This window comes from Sciurus vulgaris, assembly GCF_902686455.1.
Source record: "Sciurus vulgaris genome assembly, chromosome: 6".
In the NCBI taxonomy this organism is placed as follows: Eukaryota; Metazoa; Chordata; class Mammalia; order Rodentia; family Sciuridae; genus Sciurus; species Sciurus vulgaris.
Genome location: NC_136466.1, coordinates 677641 through 696843, shown reverse-complemented (window position 1 = coordinate 696843; position 19203 = coordinate 677641). Strand labels below are relative to the sequence as shown.

At 54.1% G+C, this 19203-nt stretch overlaps 1 protein-coding gene across 1 annotated transcript; it reads left to right on the top strand.

Moving 5' to 3' along the window:
* Positions 1–10732: 10732 nt before the first annotated feature.
* PRSS38 (serine protease 38) lies at positions 10733–18972 on the top strand (the record flags this gene model as incomplete). Its single annotated transcript, XM_079143804.1, has 7 exons — positions 10733–11147; positions 11221–11383; positions 11894–12165; positions 12288–12430; positions 12616–12857; positions 17172–17446; positions 18821–18972. 7 exons carry the CDS (start codon positions 10733–10735, stop codon positions 18970–18972), a joined length of 1662 nt encoding a protein of 553 aa, XP_078999930.1.
* Between the last annotated feature and the right edge of the window lie 231 nt (positions 18973–19203).

The window sequence follows — 19203 nt, the reverse complement described above, 5'->3', positions numbered from 1 at the left end:
GACCCCCTGCTGAAAGTGGGTTACTAAAGGATCTTGAGTGTTACCGTGTCATTGTCTGCTTCTCCCTTCAATGCTATCTATTCTTGTTGTGGGATTTGTGGACTGTAGTTGATGCTCATTTGTTAGCAATGGTTCATCTTTGTACTGAGTCAACCTGCTATGGCTTGGATGTATTCCTCCGCAAGCCTGTGTTGGGAACCTCATGCCCAGTGCAATACCGCAGAGTACACCACTTTATATTCCTGCCAGCAGGGTGTGGGGATTTCCCCCATGTCCTCATGAGCATTTGTTGTTTTTCATTTTTAAGGTCATAGCCATCTGAGTGGGTGTGAACTGGCATCTCATGTGGTTTTGATCCACACCTCCCTGATGGTTGATGATACTAGACATTTTTGAAAATGAGGAATGGGTATAGATTTTTTTCTCATGTTTCTGTGTCTCTATTGAGTTGAACACCAGTTTCTTTTGTAATTTGTTTTTGTTTTTGTTTGTGCTGGGACTTGAACCCAGGGGTGCTTTCCCATGGAGCCATATCCCCAGCCCGTTTTTTTTTGAGACAGGGCCCTGCTAAGTTACAGAGGCTGATCTTGATCCTCCTGCCTTCGTCTCCCAAGCCACTGGGAGTACAGGATGCACCATTACACCCAGTCATAGTTCGTTAATATGGTGGATCACAGAGGTGGATTTTTAAAAATGTCAAACCAGTTTGACAGTCTAGGATAAACCACGACTGCTCACTGTGTACTATCTTTTGTTACCTATTATTTGATTTTGAAAGCACATGAAAGAGAATACAAAAAGAGAAAGGAAATGGAGGCAGACGTCAATGGCCAGTGACGCGTCACTAAGCAGCAGAGGGGCACACATCACGGGGAAGCAGTGGGGGCTGCGACAGGGCCTGGGCTTTGTAGGACTCAGCAGGTCAGGCCGTGGGAGGAGTTCGGGGTGGGGCAGGAGGGCAGGCAGAGGAGCAGTGGCGGATAAGGGAAGTTGCCTGGGGCCTGTTGTCCATGTCCTTCACTCCAGACTCTGAGGGGTGAACTGGGGTGAGCTGGGGTGATGTCATCCTGTCTCGCTCTTCCTGCTGAGAAGAGGTGGAGTAGGGGATCCCATCACAGATCTGGAAGGGGAGAGGGATGTGGGAGGTACTTTAGGCTCCTGGTCCCAGCAGCCGCGGCTTCAGGGGTCTTGAGGGAGGGGACTTTGATGTCATCGTGGGTGGTCCTTCCTATGGACTTGGGGGAGTCACACTGTGAGTGAAGGAGGAGGAGGGCTTTCGCATGTTCCGGAGATGGGGCTGGCACTGGCGCTCTTGTCTGGCACGTGTGAGGCTCTGGGTCTAAATAAATAAAGGTCAAGTTAAGCAAGGGGAAAGGTTATTATAAGAAAAATGAGTATCAGAGGGGTTCAACGAGGGAGAAGCCAGGAGATCCACTGTTTTAGGTCTCCAGTGAAGCCCACCAGGAATCGGCTAGTCCTCGTCTCTGCTGATCCCACCAGTCCTGTAGTTGTTTATCCTTGTCCCTTATCAGTCCTGACTGGTCAACATAGAGGTAACATTCTGAGGAAGAGGCACAGGCCGCCGTGTTCTGCAGTAAGGAGCTCTAGGCCCTGATGATTCTGCAGGACAGCAGACACCAGGGAATGGGTTGATTTTGAAAAGTCAGTACTGAATCGATGCCTGTTGGGTATCTTCGGTAACCTGTACTGACAATTTTCTATGCTAATGCATACAGCCTCCTAATTCCGCTGCTCCTATGCCCATCCTGGTGGATCTCACTAGCCCTTTGAGTGAGGGAATAAACTAAAGGGCTCTCTTCTGTCTGGTGTGCATCATTATTAGGATAGGCAAACTTTGGTTGTCAGGTAAAACATCAATTTGAGGAGTAAGGAAGACTGAATACAGAGGCCAGTCCAACTGTTGGAAGGCAGGGGTAAATACAAGCCTCACAAAGGAAAAAATCCCCAGAATTCTGAGGGCACCAGGGTTTGGGGGCTGATACAAGTATACCTCTTAAGTTCCATTAAAACAACCATTGTCTTTTCTTTTAAATGCTCAGGAATGGCTGTGCTTTGGTTATAACTGTTTTTGCTAGGTGTTTAAGACCAAGCTTTTCAAATAGACCTTGTTCCTTTCTGTTAAGTGTCAGCTGAGTTCCCTCAGGGGTCACTCTTGGGAACTTGGGAGTGTTCTCTTAGCTACTTTAGTGCATCTGCCCGAGTGGGTCAGGGTCTCCTTGATGAGGTGGCTTCCCTTGGAAGCATCAGGGAATGACCCTCCTCTTTGCAGCATGTGCACTGGTCAGCTCTCTGTTCTCCAGGGTCTCACAGATCTGCCTGACTGTGAGGTCATGTGGCCCACAGTGCCACAGCCCTTAGAGAAGTTCTCTTGTTCCAAGGGTTTAAGCTGACTCAGAGGCCAAGAGCCAAATATTGACTCTTTTACTTCCTTAACTTTAGTCTCTAAGCCTTGCTCTTAAACATTCAGCAAGTCAGTTTCACCAGTCTTAAACTAAGAGTACTGGGCTTTAACTTTAATGTTTATAGCTTTACAATCATTTACCCCTTCTCTTTAATTGGGGTCTGTATTAGTACTGGAAGTTAGCCTTTTATACTCTCTGTCTATAGACAATAGCCTCCTATCTCAAATTAACACAGGCTGTTAATATTGAAAATTGTACTTCTGTTAGTTAAGTTTACAAGGAAAATACAAAATGAAAGTAATAAAAGCAAAATTGTATTTAGTTTCTATCATAGCTATGAATCAAGAAATATAATTTTTATAACCCCAAATTTTACTTTAAACATTAGTTTGAAGAGTACCAGCTTGGTAAAATGTTCATTGAACTTTAGTTTGAAGAACACCAGCTTGGTAAAATGTTTGTTTGTTTACCTTTATTCATTTATATGTGGTGCTGAGGTTTGAACCCAGCACCATGCACATGCTAGGCAAGCACTCTACCACTGAGCCACAACCACAGCCCCTGTTCTTTGTTCTTTTAACAATATTTTAAAGACTTGTATACTTAGAAGATGGCTTCTAAGTATACATTTAGTATACAAAACAGCCATAACAGCAGCACAATTTCACTGGTGTCTTTATATTAAACAAGTCTATTTTCTAAAGAAAAATGTAGTGAAATACTCTAAAATAACTGTTGTTTAACCAGCGTTGTACAAACCCTAATTCCTTTAAGACTAATTTTTCTAAAGATTAAAATTAACCAACACAAGAAATTATCTTGATAGATAAGAGCAGATTAATGTTTTAAGAAATTCTTATTACTTCAACCTATGGAGGATTAAACTATGGTTTATATTGGTACATTAATGTTTTACCTTAGGGGAAAAAAACTTGAATAGCTTTAACTGATAATGTTAAATATATATACAACCAACTTAGATACAAACTTTTTGAAATTTACCCTTCACAAACCTTCTGCAACTTGCTTAGACATTCTACAACTTTTTACAGTACTACATACTTTCTCACCCAGGAATATTTCCTTTTTTCCTTTTATTTTCCATACTAAAATATATTTCCATACCCAGAACCTTCTTATAGCTCTTTCCCAGCTGTTGACCCTTTTCTAAATTTACATTCTGAAATAATCCTTATGAAATTTCTGATTTGAAACAAATTATTCCACTTTAATAAGATGAAATACTTTTATGTTTTTATGCTCCTTTAATTAAAGCCCACCTGAAACCTCTTATACTCTTTGCATATAAACTATACCTGATAGAATCTTAACTCTTAGTAGCCTTTTAGTGAAGACACAGACAAAGCAGTCTTAAACATTTTTCCATTTGCCAATTTATGAAAACACATATAATGTTTAAATATGTTATCCTATGGAATTTAAGGAGCTAAGAGTACTTGATTTTATATTTAGCAGTTAGCACTTTAACTTTATAAATCAGATGTCTCTAACAAACACATTTGTGATTAGTACATTTATGTTAGACCTAATTTACTTATTTTTAACTGTAAAAACCAAGATATCAGGCAAGCATAGTTAACAGTACTAGCCATCTCTTTCTTATTGAAGAAAAATCCTAGAAGCAATGGATATTACATTTTAGACATTTTATAGAGAGCAATACTCTTTTAATTGTCTGACCACCTAGAAAAACTTGTAATTTTTAAAAAGTTTTTGAGATGTTTTATTATTTTATTCATTTACTTACATGTGGTGCTGAGAATCAAACCCAGTGCCTCACACATACTAGGCAAGTGTTCTACCACTGAGCCACAACCCCAGCTCCTTGTGAGTAATTTTTAAAGACAGCTGTTACTCTCATTTGCTTACCTAATTGAACCCCTTTGTTAAAGTCATATGAACTGAAGGTATTTGGATCTATTTCTCATTTAAACTTTACTTTATGAGTGCTCATTTATCTATATGCCAATTTTGATACCATACCATCTACATGATGTATGGACGATACACAGGTGTGCACATACACAAAACAGATGGGAGAGAGATCTTGTAGCTATTTGTTGTAAGAAGAAATTCTCCCAATGTATCTGAGAGCTAATCCTTACAAATTGGCCTCTGAACAAAGACAGAGTTTAAAACCTCTATAGTTAGATAAAAATAAGACTGATCAGAAAAATATATTAATTTAGGCACACAGGATCAAATGTGAATTTACCATAAAACCTAGAACTCAAAAATACAAAATTTAAACACAAGGATTCTAGGGGGAAAAACTAACATGGCGGCTATGAGATCAGACTTCACATTTTGGTTCAGATTAGAGTGAGTTCAGATATTGAAAGAATGAGAGAAAGAGCCCTGAAATCCTTAGGTACAGAAGGTAAAGAAGACTTGTATATATGAGATTAGATTGCAAAAGGGAAATATGTCAGCCATTTAGGTCTCACAAGTGGCTTCAATTTAAAAGTGACCCTTTCCCCTTCTGTCCTAAGTGGGCTCCCTGCAAGCCCTGCAGACCTCCGCGACTTAAGAGTTCAGTGCAAGGCGTGGCGCAGTAAGGATCTGGCAGAAGCTGCCTGAGGGCAGCTGCTGTCAGGAGCTTGCCTTTTAAACATTTTCCATCCTTTTGTGGATGGAAATCCACAAATTGGATTTCCAATCAGTCTCTTAAGGTATGCTTCCTCCAGAGACCCTTTTCATTTCCCCAGTTGGTAATCAGGTCAGGTTGGATGCAGAAAATCATTAGACATCTCCTTCATCTCAACTGTGATTAGGTCATCCCTACTATTACTTTTGAGGATGAGACTCCTCTTTGAACAAAGAGAAAGAACAGAAATATGGGTGCCTGTGCTGAAAAAAGTGTCTCTTTGGCTGGGTCAGGTCCCCTATCCTGCCGCCTCTAGGGGCCCGCAGTTTCTGCCTCTCCTTCATGACTTCTGGCTGGGGCCTCACTCAGAAGGGAGAACACTAACTAAATTGTTGGTGACTCTTTTAATTTAAGGGAAGATATTTTCCAGCTAGTTGTGCCCTTAAAATTTCTCACATGTCCCTTTGGGTCCTCATGCTCACAGGACCATGATTTCATATCCTGCTCCTCAAAGTGAAGTGAGAAGCAAGCCTGTGAGTGCTCTGGGCGATGGCACCACTAGAGAAAAGAAATCATCTGGATTCTTGAACTAGGACAGATGAGGGTAGTTTTACTCCAGTTAATTGAGACTTTTTCCTGCCAGATGAAGGGAGTACAGGAGAAAATGTGTCTTATGAGAATCTAGAGAAGGTAGTCTAATTTTAAAGCTACAGAAGCTCTACCTTGAGAATCTCCCAGAGTTTCAGGATCTGGTCTCAAAAGTCCCCTTTTCAAGGAAACTTGGGTTCCTCTTGTCGACATTACTTGGGGCCTGTGCCTCTCCTTCAGTGAACAGCTAGTTTGCTAAGGAATGTGACACAGCCTGTCCTCAGAGGCCAGGCTGGCTGCAGGAGAATTGCTTCCTGGAGAGAAAGCCATGGGGCCCACTTGATAGAATCACCATGCATGACATCTGACATGCTCTCTCCTCCCACATCCTGAGACTAGGGACAAAAGGTGGCCACAGGTGAAGTGATCCAAGGGCAGGAACGAAGCCCAGGGGCCCAGGCAGGGAGAGAGGCCAGGAGGCACTCATTCATCGACAACTCCATGAAGGAGGGAGGGTTCCGTGGAGGCAGGTCGCCTTGGCAACAAGTGGCAGAGGGGAAGTGTCCTGAGGTGTCAGCGTTCCATTTCCTCCCAAGCCAGCCTCTGTCCTCCTGACCCAAGCATTTATCATCTTCTCTGACTGTCTTTGTCACCTCTTCAGTCGGATCTGAAAACGGGCTGCTTTCTGCTGTAAGGAGAAATGGAAGACGACCGCTCTAGCTGCTAGCAGCTGAGACGGGGTGACGTGGGGCAAGCAGCTTGGGTCTCCCTCTTAGGGACATTCTGGGTCCGTCCAGGGATCTGCGGCAGAAGTCTGGTTTGGGAAGAACAGGCTGCAAAGTCACCTGGGTGGGTGGATCTATGAGAGAGAAGCAAAAAGACAGGAGGACTGGAATAGATGAGTACAGAATCAGTGTCGCAGCATCTGGAACCCGTCAGTGAGTATCATGAAACGAGGAAGCCAGTGATCTCCCAAGGAGGGGCAAGAGCTAGGAAGCTGTGCCCACAAGAAGGCCAGCGAGGACGAGGCCTTTATGTGGGAATGTGAATCAAATGCTTAGTTTCAGAGTGTCACAGAGTCCCCTGAAATATAGTTGAGCTATCTAATGTCCTCTGACTTTCACACAACACCTTTTCATTGGCATGATCTCTGTGCTTAGTAAAGATCCCTTTATTTATTTTACTTATTTTATTTTATTTATTTCTGATACGTGGGCTTTTTTTAGTAAAGTGAGCAAAGACCCTTTCCCACCTGCCTGTTCACACTGGGTGGCTTTCCACTTCCTCTCCTGGAGATTCTCTCTCCATCCTTGGGTGGTTTTGTCACATGCTTGTGTGACACACACTGGGCAGAGAACACAAAGGCACCCTCTCCAATGCCCAGGGTCCTCTCTGTCCTCTCTTGCTCCTGAGGCTCCGCCCTCTCCAATGCCCAGGGTCCTCTCTGTCCTCTCTTGCTCCTGAGGCTCCGCCCTCTCCAATGCCCAGGGTCCTCTCTGTCCTCTCTTCCTCCTGAGGCTCCGCCCTCTCCAATGCCCAGGGTCCTCTCTGTCCTCTCTTGCTCCTGAGGCTCCGCCCTCTCCAATGCCCAGGGTCCTCTCTGTCCTCTCTTCCTCCTGAGGCTCCGCCCTCTCCAATGCCCAGGGTCCTCTCTGTCCTCTCTTCCTCCTGAGGCTCCGCCCTCTCCAATGCCCAGGGTCCTCTCTGTCCTCTCTTCCTCCTGAGGCTCCGCCCTCTCCAATACCCAGGGTCCTCTCTGTCCTCTCTTCCTCCTGAGGCTCCGCCCTCTCCAGTGTCCCAGAGTCCTCTCTGTCCTCTCTTCTTCCTGAGGCTCCGCCCTCTCCAATGCCCAGGGTCCTCTCTGTCCTCTCTTCCTCCTGAGGCTCCGCCCTCTCCAATGCCCAGGGTCCTCTCTGTCCTTTCTTCCTCCTGAGGCTCCGCCCTCTCCAATGCCCAGGGTCCTCTCTGTCCTCTCTTCCTCCTGAGGCTCCGCCCTCTCCAATGCCCAGGGTCCTCTCTGTCCTCTCTTCTTCCTGAGGCTCCGCCCTCTCCAATGCCCAGGGTCCTCTCTGTCCTCTCTTCCTCCTGAGGCTCCGCCCTCTCCAATGCCCAGGGTCCTCTCTGTCCTCTCTTGCTCCTGAGGCTCCGCCCTCTCCAATGCCCAGGGTCCTCTCTGTCCTCTCTTCCTCCTGAGGCTCCGCCCTCTCCAATGCCCAGGGTCCTCTCTGTCCTCTCTTCCTCCTGAGGCTCCGCCCTCTCCAATGCCCAGGGTCCTCTCTGTCCTCTCTTCCTCCTGAGGCTCCGCCCTCTCCAATACCCAGGGTCCTCTCTGTCCTCTCTTCCTCCTGAGGCTCCGCCCTCTCCAGTGTCCCAGAGTCCTCTCTGTCCTCTCTTCTTCCTGAGGCTCCGCCCTCTCCAATGCCCAGGGTCCTCTCTGTCCTTTCTTCCTCCTGAGGCTCCGCCCTCTCCAATGCCCAGGGTCCTCTCTGTCCTTTCTTCCTCCTGAGGCTCCGCCCTCTCCAATGCCCAGGGTCCTCTCTGTCCTTTCTTCCTCCTGAGGCTCCGCCCTCTCCAATGCCCAGGGTCCTCTCTGTCCTCTCTTCTTCCTGAGGCTCCGCCCTCTCCAATGCCCAGGGTCCTCTCTGTCCTTTCTTCCTCCTGAGGCTCTCTGGAGAGCCCGACCACCGGCCTTCTGGCTCTCACTTCTCCTCTGGTCAGGCCTCTGCGAGCTCCATCTGAGTCGCTTCTTGTCCTGGAAACTGCACAAGCATGGACCCCTGTGCACTGCCTCCCGTCTCTCTGGGATCACAGTCATCGACTGCCTGGTGTTTGGGTCTTAAAAACTCCTTCCTTCATTAATTTTTGGGGGAGTTGTTTTCAGGTGGGGGATCATTCTGGTCCTGTTAACACATCATGGCCTTATTGTTTTATTTTTAAAAATCAGAACAAAAGCAGCACTTTTCTTTCTTAAAGTTGTGTGCGTATAGCACAAAGCACAGTCACTTTTTTCTGGAGCATCTTCTTCCCATTGTGGGTCGTCCTCATGACACACCAAGTTCCTGGGTTCGCTCTTGCTCGGGTCTCAGCGGTCATCAAAACAATTCAGTGGTTTATGAATTCTGGTTTTGGGCCTTTCGTTTCTGAAATTTCCATGATGGTTCTTTTTACATTCTCCTTGGTCAAACTTACAGATTCCAGTCGTTGCAAAACGTTGACAAGCCTGGCCCCGCCCCTGGAGCTTGCCCCTGAGGAGCTGCTGGTGCCTGTCTTCTGGCTGGTAACTGGAGCACCTGCTTTCTTTATGTCTGTCTGTCTGCTGGTTCTCCGTCATGGTGTGCATCTCAGCTTCTGGTCCTTTGCTTGTGTGCTGGAAAGGAGGTTGAACTTCATTCCCAGAGACACGTGAAGGCTGAGGGTGACGCTGCCCTTGCCCTCAGAAGAGTCCTCTCTGGTCCTAGGCGCACGGGCACACCAGCCACTCGGCATGACCTTCTATTGCACTCAGGGCTTGAGAACTTGAGATTTTCCATGTTCAAGGTCTGAGCTTCCCAGATGACTCAAAGCTGGGCTGTGGCCCTTAAAGGGCTGGTTCACCCGGATTCACCTTATTCCTGGGGTGTGTCCCTTTTTGATGTCAGCCACAAGCAGGTGTGGTCGACCACAGTTCATGCCTTGGTGGGTGCTGACTCCTGTTTTGTTTCCGTAGCCTCACAAGATGGCAAAAAGGACAGATGTGTGGCCACGGTCTCTGACAGGGCAGAACCACTCAGATGGGGTGGTCATTGGCTCTCCATGCTCACCAGGTCACCAGGTCTTGTTCTGGTGAGTCCTCACCGCCTCTTAAGTGTCTCCTGATTCTGGAGGTGGCTTTCTGTTTTGTCATTGTTTTGGTGTGGATATGAAGTGTCCCCCAAGGAAGGCCTGGTCTCCTGCTGGTGGCACTCTTGAGAAGGGACTTTAGGGGGTGGGTCTACTTGGAAGCAGTATCTGGGCATGTGACCTTGAAGGCACTAACTTGTCCTTGGCCCCTTCCTTCCTCTTTCTTTGCTTCCTAGCTACCATGACATGAGCAACTGCTCCACCGTAAGTCCCCTGCCACGATGTTGCCTTGGACCTTTGTCCAAGGCAATAGACCAAGTGACCATCAATTGAAATCTCTAAAACCATGATCCAAAATAAATCTTTCCTTTTTAAAGTTGATTTTCTCAGGTAGTTTGTCACAGTGATGGAAAGTGACCTAACACACCACTGCAATCAGGTGTGTATCTATAAAGGTCTAAGTCTGGGCTTCATTCCTATAATAAAATGAATATTTGTGTCTTCCCCAAATTCATAGGTTGAATTCCTAACTCCCTGTGTGATGGTATCCAGAAGTGGGGTCTCTGAGAGGTGATTAGGTCACGACCCCAGACAGTACCTCACCCTGTCCCCACCATGTGAGGTCAGCACCCACAGGCAACAGTTCGCAGCCCAGGAGGGCCCTCCCTAGTCCCTGACCATGCTGGATCCCCAATCATCTACTTCCAGCCTCCAGAACATGCAGAATGAATTTCTGTTGTTTATATGTCGCCCAGTCTGTGGTATTTTGTCATAGCAACTTGAACTCATGAAGATACTTGCAATATCTGTTAACTTTCTGGCCCAGCTGATGCTCCACTGATGTTTTAATTACTGCAGAATCATAATAAAATTTGGTATCTTGTAGGGAAATTTTATCTGCCTTATTCTTCTTAAATTTTTGCCCTTCTGCATGATTTATAATTTTTTAAATATTTACTGAGGATTGAACCCAAAGGCGCTGAGTCACTGAGCCACATTCCCTGCCCTTTTATTTCCTTATTTTTTATTTTGAGAGAGGGTGTCGCTAAGTTGCTGAGGCTGACTTTGAACATGAGATCCTCCTGCCTTACCTCCCTGGGCATGGGATTACGGACCTTCCCCACTGCACCCAGCACGAATCACGACTTTTGAGACCAGCTTGCAGAGTGCATTTAAGGACCGTGCCAGGATTTGGGTTGGAACTGCACTGATTTTTCTCATTCTTAATCCTTATAAATCTGGTTTCTTGCTAACAAGGCTGTCGGCTAGGAGGGGCGCATCTCACTGCGTGTAAATGAAGCCTCGGCTCTTAAGCAAGGTTTTCGCAGCCGGCCGGGTATCGGCCACTGGCCGCACGGAGCCTGCCGCAGCGGGGCACGCGGGCCTGGGGGCACCTTCTCAGCCCCGGCGGGCAGATCCGGGTCGCTGCGGGTGGAAGGCCGCCCCGCAGCGCCGGCGGGGGGCGTCGGTCTCGCGCGGCGCGCACGCGTCCCGCGCGCTCGCCTCCAGGGGCGCCGTCCGGGCCCTCCCGCTGCGCACGCGCCTCGGCCTCATGGCCGCCCCCGCCTCGGGCCCGGGCGCATCCCGACGCTCTGCCCTGCGGTTCGTGCTGCTCGGGCTGCCGCTCCTGCTGACGCCCCCGGCCCGGGTCGCGGCCGCGGCCCACCGGCAGCCGGCCGGCTCGGGGGTCTCCCTGAGCGGCGCCGTGGGTAGGTCCCTCCCGGGCGCGGGCGGCCCGGCCCTGGCGCGGCCGGCGCGCCCACTCTGCCTGTCTCTCCCCAGCCTGTGGCCGGCGCGCGGTGCAGGGCAGGATCCTGGGCGGCGCGCCCGCGCCGCAGAGGAAGTGGCCGTGGCAGGTCAGCGTGCAGTACGCCGGCTTCCACGTGTGCGGCGGCTCCATCCTCAACGAGTACTGGGTGCTGTCGGCCGCGCACTGCTTCGGCAGGTGAGGGCGGGAGCCGAGCGCCCGCGCCCGTCCGCCGCGGGGCAGCGTCCGCCTCGTGACCGGGCTCTGCAGAGAAGGTCGCCACTCGCGGTCCCGCCCCACACCTGCAGCCTCCTCCTCAGATGACCCTCTGCAGTGAGGTCCCCACGCTAGAGACTGCCCACCAGACTCACTGATGCCAACCGGAGCACGGCCTGTCGCCTGCACATGGGCCTGCCCACCAAGCCTCAGACGGTCAGGTCCACAGCAGCTGCCTGGTGCACGGGGGCAAGACCCCGGTGGCCATCTGCCGGCCGCGGAAGCGTGCTGCTGTCCAGGCCGTGGCTAAGAGGGGGTTCGTGTGCCTGGGCCCCCGGCTTGTACGGCAGTTGGCCAGTGGCCCCTGGCCTGAGTGGGCACTCGCGGGTCCCTGCCCCCCAGGCTGTAGGTAGGAGCTGGTTCTAGCTTGGTGCTCTGTCTGCGGGCTCGTGGCGCCGGAACTAGGTGCAGTGGCTTTCCCTCTGGCGACAGGGACAAGAGCATCGAAATCTTCGACATGTATGTGGGCATCGTCAACCTCCTGACCGCCAGCGAGCACACCCAGTGGTTCGAGGTGAACCAGGTGATCCTGCACCCCGCCTACGAGAAGTTCCACCCGGTGGGGGCTGATGTGGCCCTGGTGCAGCTGAAGAGCCGCATCGTGTTCTCCGACTCCGTCCTCCCCGTGTGCCTGGCACCTCCAGACGTGGACCTCACCAACCTCTCCTGCTGGGCCACTGGGTGGGGCGTGGTCACGCAGCAAGGTAGCTCAGGGCAGATCACGAGAAGCAGGAAGCAGTGGGGTCCTCTGCCAGGTGGGCTGTGTGCCACCCCTGCCTGCTGTCCACCAGGAGCTCACCTGGCTGCCCCTCTGCCCCCGCCACAGGTCACACCTCCAGTGAGCTCCAGGAAGCCCAGCTGCCGCTGATCCCCAGGGCCCTGTGTGCACTGCTGTACAAGTACTCGTCTTACATCCTGCCCGACATGCTGTGTGCCGGGGACATCTGGAACGTGAGGACTGTGTGTGAGGTGTGTCCACCGACGAGCTGGCATTGGGGCTGGGCAGGGCCCCGGGTGGCCGTGGGCCTCCTACCTGCCGTGGGCCTCTCCCTGCGGCTCTGGGCCAGCTGTGGCCGGGCGGGGGCGGGGGTGAGGAGTGGGACCTCAGAGGCAGGCGCTGGACCCCGGTGACGGAAGACCCGCCTCCTTTGCAGGGTGACTCTGGGGGCCCACTGGTGTGTGAATCCAACCACACATGGCTGCAGATCGGCATCGTGAGCTGGGGCCGCGGGTGTACCCAGCCCTTGTACCCTGGAGTGTATGCCCGCGTCTCCCATTTCTCAGACTGGATCCGGTATAACATAGAGGCCACACCCCTGCCTCCTCAGCCAGTCCCTGCTCTCTGCCCCCTTCTGGGGGTCCCCATTGGTGTCCTTGTGGCCACTCTGGGGGGCCTGTTAGTGTTGTGAGGGCGGAGACCTCCCCGAGGCTTCCTCATGGTTGCTGCCCTGTTTCTGTCCCCTTGAAGCCCTGCCCCGGTCCCCACGCTCCCCCTGGCAGTCTCTCCAGAGCCGGGTGAGGCCAGAGGTCGGGTTCAGAGGCTGGCCTGCCAGGGGCGGCTTAGGGGCTGCCTGGGAGGGCAGAGGCGAGGGAGCGGGACAGCCCAGGCCTCGCTTAGCTCTGAGCAAGGTCATTAAACGTCTGTGGAGCAAGCATCTCCGCGCTTCTGCACCGTCTTTCTGCCCCGGGTTGCAGCAGATTCCTCAAAGAGCGAGTGTCCGTGCAGAGTAAGGGCCCACCGTGCCCCGTACAGCGCCTGCGGGTGAGGCCGCGCCCACAGCGCGGAGTGAGAAGCCCAGACCAAACGGAGCCTTTGTGGGAAGGACTGCCCAGGGCATCTTGAGTCCAAGGGCTGTGGCCAGAGCGGAGGCCAGAGGGAAGGGCATTGTTTGAATATTCAAACCTGCTAACAGAAAGGAGTTCTTGAAGACATTTAAACATCCAGGTTGAAAACGAACGCCTGAGCTGAGAGTAGGTGGGTCCAAGGAAGGAACTAGAAGGATACATGCAGAAACTAAAAAAATACCACAGCTGACAGTCCATCAGCCTGTCCATGAGTCCAGCACCCCAGTTCCACCAGCTTCAGAGGGAAAATACTCCTCCCCCAAATTTTGTCTCTACTTACACAAACAATCCTGTTTTTCTTGCTGTTTCCTAATGGATACAGTATAACAGCTGCTGACAGAACATTACATTGTATTCGTGTCCTAAGCCACCGAGAGATGACTGCCTGGGTTAGCGTGACTTTTACACAAGCACTTGAATCTTGGTACCCGTTGGGGGTCCCAGAACAAATCCTCAAGGATGCTGAGGGACAACTGTATTTCAAAAGGCTGCTTTTAAAAAAGAAAAAATCTAAAATTGTGTGTAGTGGTGGAGGGAAGGGGTTTACTAACCTAATGAAGAAAGAAATGAACACAAAAAAGAAATGGCCAAGAGGAGCTGGGTGCCTTGGCCCATACCTATGAGCCCAGTGACTTGGGAGGCTGAGGCAGGAGGATCGCAAATTTGAGGCCAGCTTCAACAGCTTGGCAAGACCCTCAGCAGCTTAGCAAGGCCCTGTCTCAAAATAAAATGATAAGGACTGGGCATGTAGCTCAGTGGAAGAGCTCTTGCCTAGCATGTGCAAGGCCCTGAGTTCAACCTCTAACACTGGAAAAAAGAAAAAGAAAAGAAATGACATGAGGAAAGAGCCCCTGAAACAGCCGGCGTGAGAAATCGTAAAAGATGTTACCTGATTCTGTGTAAAGACACTTGACTTCCCTTTTAGGGAATTTTTTTAAAACAAAATTAGCAGAAGGTTCAAGTGGACCAAGCCCTGTGAAAGCGTCCCTCTCCAGGGAAGCGCTGGGCTGGGATAGTTCCTCTAGAGTGGCACCTGGCCCCAACTCCAGAGCTGCCCGGCCACTGCCCCGCAGCTGGGGCGAAGTCTGCACATCCGGGCCTGCGGTGAGCGTGGGCCACAGGGCGCCTGCAGCCCACGGAGAGCGAGGCCACCAGCTGGCGGGAACGCCCATCCCCCCGCGTGTCCAGAGTGGGCGGCACCAGGGCCCTGGAGCTCAGCAGGCGGAGGCGCGCGGTCACCACAGCACTGGCTGCGCTGCCGCGCGGGTGTCCTCCGAAGGCCTTGGATACATTCAGAACCCGTTTCCAGGGAAATAAGGAAATAAGATGGCAGTCAGGGACCCGACAGCCTTGCCTCTGGTGAGCCATCCGCAGCGCTCCGGTCAGGACCGGGCGGCTCTGCCTCCAGGGCCACGTGTGCGGCTGGAGGACAGCAGCACTGCCACCCCCAGGAGGTGTCAGGGACCCCGGAAGTGCTGCCCGAGACTCCGCCGTGAAGAGCCAGAGGAGACCACCACAGCGCAGAGGGCTCAGCAGGCCTGAGACAGCCTCAGACCAGCCAGCTGGCAGGGCCGCAGCCTGAGGAATGGGAGTTACTGTGACCGAATACTACAGACGGGGAACTTAGGAAGAGCAGAGGGTAGCCGCGCCTGCTGGCACACACCTGTCATCCCTGGTGCTTAGAAGGCTGGGCCAGGAGGACCACAAGGTCGCGGCCCAGCTGGGCAACCAGCTGGGGCTGTGGTTCAGTGATGAAGCAACCCTGGGTGTAATCCTGAGTAACCCCCCCGCAGGGGGAGGGGGAGGGGGAGGGAGAGGGGAGGAAGGGGGAGGGGGGGGGGAGGAAGGGGGAGGGGAGGAAGGAGGAGGAGGAGGGGAGGGAGGAAGGAGGAAGGGGGAGGTAGGAGGAGGAGGAGGGGGGAGGGGGAGGGGAGGGAGGAAGGGAGGAAGGAGGAGGGGAGGGAGGAAGGGGGAGGGAGGAAGGAGGAGGGGAGGGAGGAAGGAGGAAGGGGGAGGGGGAGGGGAGCGGGAGGAGGGGGAGGGGAGGGAGGAAGGGAAAAAAGGCAGGCAGGCAGTGGACAGAATAGAGGTTCACCTGGCTCTTGGCCCTGGACACTGGAGCCCAGGAGCATGGGCTCCTCAGGAGCAGGGCTCTTGCCGAGGGCTTCCTGCACACCACGACCTGGGGAGGGCGTCCGTGGCCCTTACAGGGTACCAGAGAGCCCACCTCGGCCCACTAGTGCCCTGGTGACAGCAGGGTCCCAACCCGGTCCCTCCACAGACCACCAGCACATGACCTTGGAGACTGAGTTTCCAACACACAGACTTCAAGGGCCACTCCCAGACCAGAGCATCCCTAAAGAACAGCACAGCAAGAAAGAGGTCTCTGTGGTGTGAGGACAGCTTGGACACAGGCCCACCCCGCCACCGAGCCAGGGCGCAGTGGACGGCTGAGAAGACCCTGAGGACAGAGGAAAGAGGCTTTTCCCTTCTGAACCTAGATAAGTGGATCTCCAACTTTGTAACAAAGCAGACGAGAATGCCCAGGGATGGACTCACTGAGGGTCGTTTATGGGACAGCCAGTTCGGAAGACCTGAATCGTTCCACATGGATGCTGCAGTTCAGCTGCCAGACTGGATAACTGGCGTCTGCTCGTGCGGACGGAGGGAGCAGTGGGTAGAGCTGGCCACCTGTTGGGCCCCTCTGTGGGATCGGTGGGTGGCAAGTGTCACGTAAGCTCCTGAAGGCGCCCAAGTCCAGTGGAGCCGAGACCATACGACCCCAGCCAGGCAGAGGTCACTGCGGCCACACGGCTGAGCAGCACTTCAAAACACAAACGCGACCCAAGCCGCCCATCAGGGACACCTCTGTGTGCCCAGGCACAGCCCCGGGAAGACAGGAAGCGGATGACCTCTCTGCTGCCCCGGGGCTTGTTTTCTGGCACAAAACCGGAACGACGCTCCGCTGATGGCTCTAGTGGTGTGTGCACAGAGCTGAGGTCTTTAAATCCGATAGTCACGTGCACTTGGGCCACGGTCAGTCATGAGCAGCTGTGGCCACGTCCGAGTCCTTCCCCTGGCCTGACCTGCTCCATGTCCATCCACGCTGGGCCCTGGGAGCCGTGGGCACTTTGGGGGCCCACTGGGGGAGGGTGCGCATGAGTGTGTCTTCCTGGAGCACAGCCAGGGCGCGGCGGCACCCCAACAGGGAAGGGGCAGTGCTGCGCACCTGGAACTGGACAGGTGGCCCGGAGCAGCGTAGAGGCTGCTGCCCAGGCTGGGCTCGGCGCCTGCCAGCACCTGATGAAGCAGAGGGCACACTGGACCCTCGGTGGTGCCAAGGGGCTCTCAGCCGCCCTGTGCACGCAGCGTCCGGACCGAGCCCCCCGCTGCCTGTGGGAAGCAGCCGCCCCAGGCCGCCCGGCCCAGGGCCCACAGCTCTGCCGTGGGGTCACGGGGGCCTCGCGGGTGCTCAAGCCTGCCTGCCTCCGGCCCCCAGCCCTTGAGGCAGGTTCTCTCCACGTTGCCCAGGCTGGCCTTGACCTCTGACCCCGCCTCAGCCCTGCTCCGGGGCCCTCGAGTGCGTGTGCTCGGTGGTGCCCGCCTCACGCCCCCAGCCCCGCATGTGTGCTCAAGGACTTGGTGGCACCCGAGCCACAGGTCCACACTCCTCGCGGCTGGGCCTCTCGTTCCTGATTCCCAGCTCATGGCTTCCTGCGAGGACTCCGAAGCGGCAGCTGCGTGGTGGCCCCTGCCTCTCCTGCACCAGGGGCGCTTCTCTGGCCTCCAGGAGGCGGGGCGGCCCTGGGCCTGCATGGTGAAGGGGTGGAGGGGCCTGCTCTCTGCGCTCTCTGCCTCCTGGGAGCTGGTGCGAGGAGCGGCCTCTGCGGGGCGCGGAGCTCAGGGGCGCCAGCGGCCAGGACCTGGGCTCTGAGCATCGCAGAGCCCCCAACAGGAGGTCTTCAGAGCACAGGCGTCCAGAGGGCCCAGCGCAGGGCCAGGCCAGGCTCCTGAGGGACGCCGTACTGCCTGAGCGGGCCCTGGCCAGCCCTGGGCGCCTGTGTCTGCTCCTGAGTCCTGGCCAGTGTTGCCTCCGAGCTGCACGGATGCTCCCGCTGCGGCTCTGGCTGCACAGACAGGGTGGGCTCCACATGGCTGAACACCCTGCTGCCACCCCGGCCAGCCGGGGTACATCCTGCTCTCCTGACCCCGGCAGGGCCGGGTCCCCCGTGTGCCTCCCGGTGTCAGGGCTGCCCCTGCTGCGTGTCCCGTTAAGGTCGGCCCCCCAGGAGGTGCTCAGAGCTGCGGCCTTCGGGAGACCACCGACTGGGGTAAGGCCAGCAGTGTGGCACCCCAGGAAGAGTCCTGGTGGCTTCTGAAGACACGGGACACTAGGGAGACTGGGGGACACACGTGCACTCCCGTCCTGCTGCGTGGTGACCGTCACAGGACTCCGCGGGTGTGTCCCCTGGTCTTGGACCAGCAGAACTAAGCGGAAGCAGACCTCTTTCTCTTCTGTGCCGCCTGGGGTTGAGCCCAAGGGCACTCTACCACTGAGGCCTATCCCCAGCCCTTTTAATTTTTTTTCTTGAAACAGGGTCTCGCTTAGTTGCTGAGCCTGGCTTTGAACTTGTGATCCTCCTGTCAGTCTCTGGAGTCACTGGGATTACGGGCCTGTGCCACCAAGCCTGGTGAAACCTCTTTTCTTTAGAAAGCCACCCAGCCTCAAGCCTCCTGACATAGTAACAGAAGACAGACAAAGGCAGCCTCCCTTGACACCGTCCATCCAAATCCTCCCAGCCCTGCCCTGAGTCAGAGTGACTTCCCCTGGGCCCACCTGCACTGCTGTGGTCAGGACCCTCCCTGGAGCTAGGAGATTCGCCCTCCTGAAGTGGAGGGGCACGCAGAAGCTGTAGCATTTTCTTTTCAAACACATATTTGCCTTTCAGTGGACACACTTGGCGGCACACAGGCGGGTGCCGTGGACTGGCTGGTGGGTGGCTGGCGGGTCCTGCACACAGACTTTTGCCCTGTCATCATTTCTTTCTGGTTGGCGGGTGTGCTCAGAGCGGAGGGTCCCTGCTCTGGGCCCCTCCCCCTCCGGCCCCGCCCTTCCAGGCCCTGCCCACTGCTGTCCTGGCTGCCGTCCCTCCAGGTCATGGTGCCACTGCCAGTACCTGAGAGTGCGCTCCCGCCCTCGGGCGCCGGGCGTGTTTCATGAAGAGCCCAGCCCCTGCGCGTGGCCACCAGGGCAGGACTCGACCCTCTTGTTGCTGGAGGTCCACATGACTGCCTTTGTGCTCCCCACCCGCCTGGGCTGCTGTGGACCCAGCTGGGCAGGCATCTCGCCGACACCCTGGCCTCGTGTCCTTTGGGCAAATGCCCAGGGACAGGACCCTGGGTCCTTTCTCCAGGAGTCCCTTGGGAGCCTCCATGCCTCTCCGATGGCCGGCCTGGCTCCCGCTCCTGCCCACAGCGTGGGGCTGCCCCTTCTCCCCTGCCACCTTCTAACAGCAACCGTGCGGCACAAGTGGGTGGAAGGCCGGGAGGCCAACTCTGACACCCGACAGCAGGTGATGGAGGGCCAGTCTGCTGGGATGTGCTGGGTACACATCGCAAAGTCTGCGAATTGTACGTTCCTGCATCTTCGAAGCTCATCTCTGTAGGCTTGAACGTGTGAACAGAGAATGCTAGCTTTCCCTGGCCACGCAGCGCCCGCCCGAGGTGCAGGGCCAGGCCACCAAGGAAGCATCCAGCCTCGCGAGAAGTGGTCGCCTCCTCCCACAACGCCTCCACTTCGCTTGGAGACTCGACACAGGCAGTGGTAAGCCTCAGAACAACTCAGTCGTTGCAGGACACAGAATCCACACGGGCGTGAGCAGCAGCAGGTCCGGGAC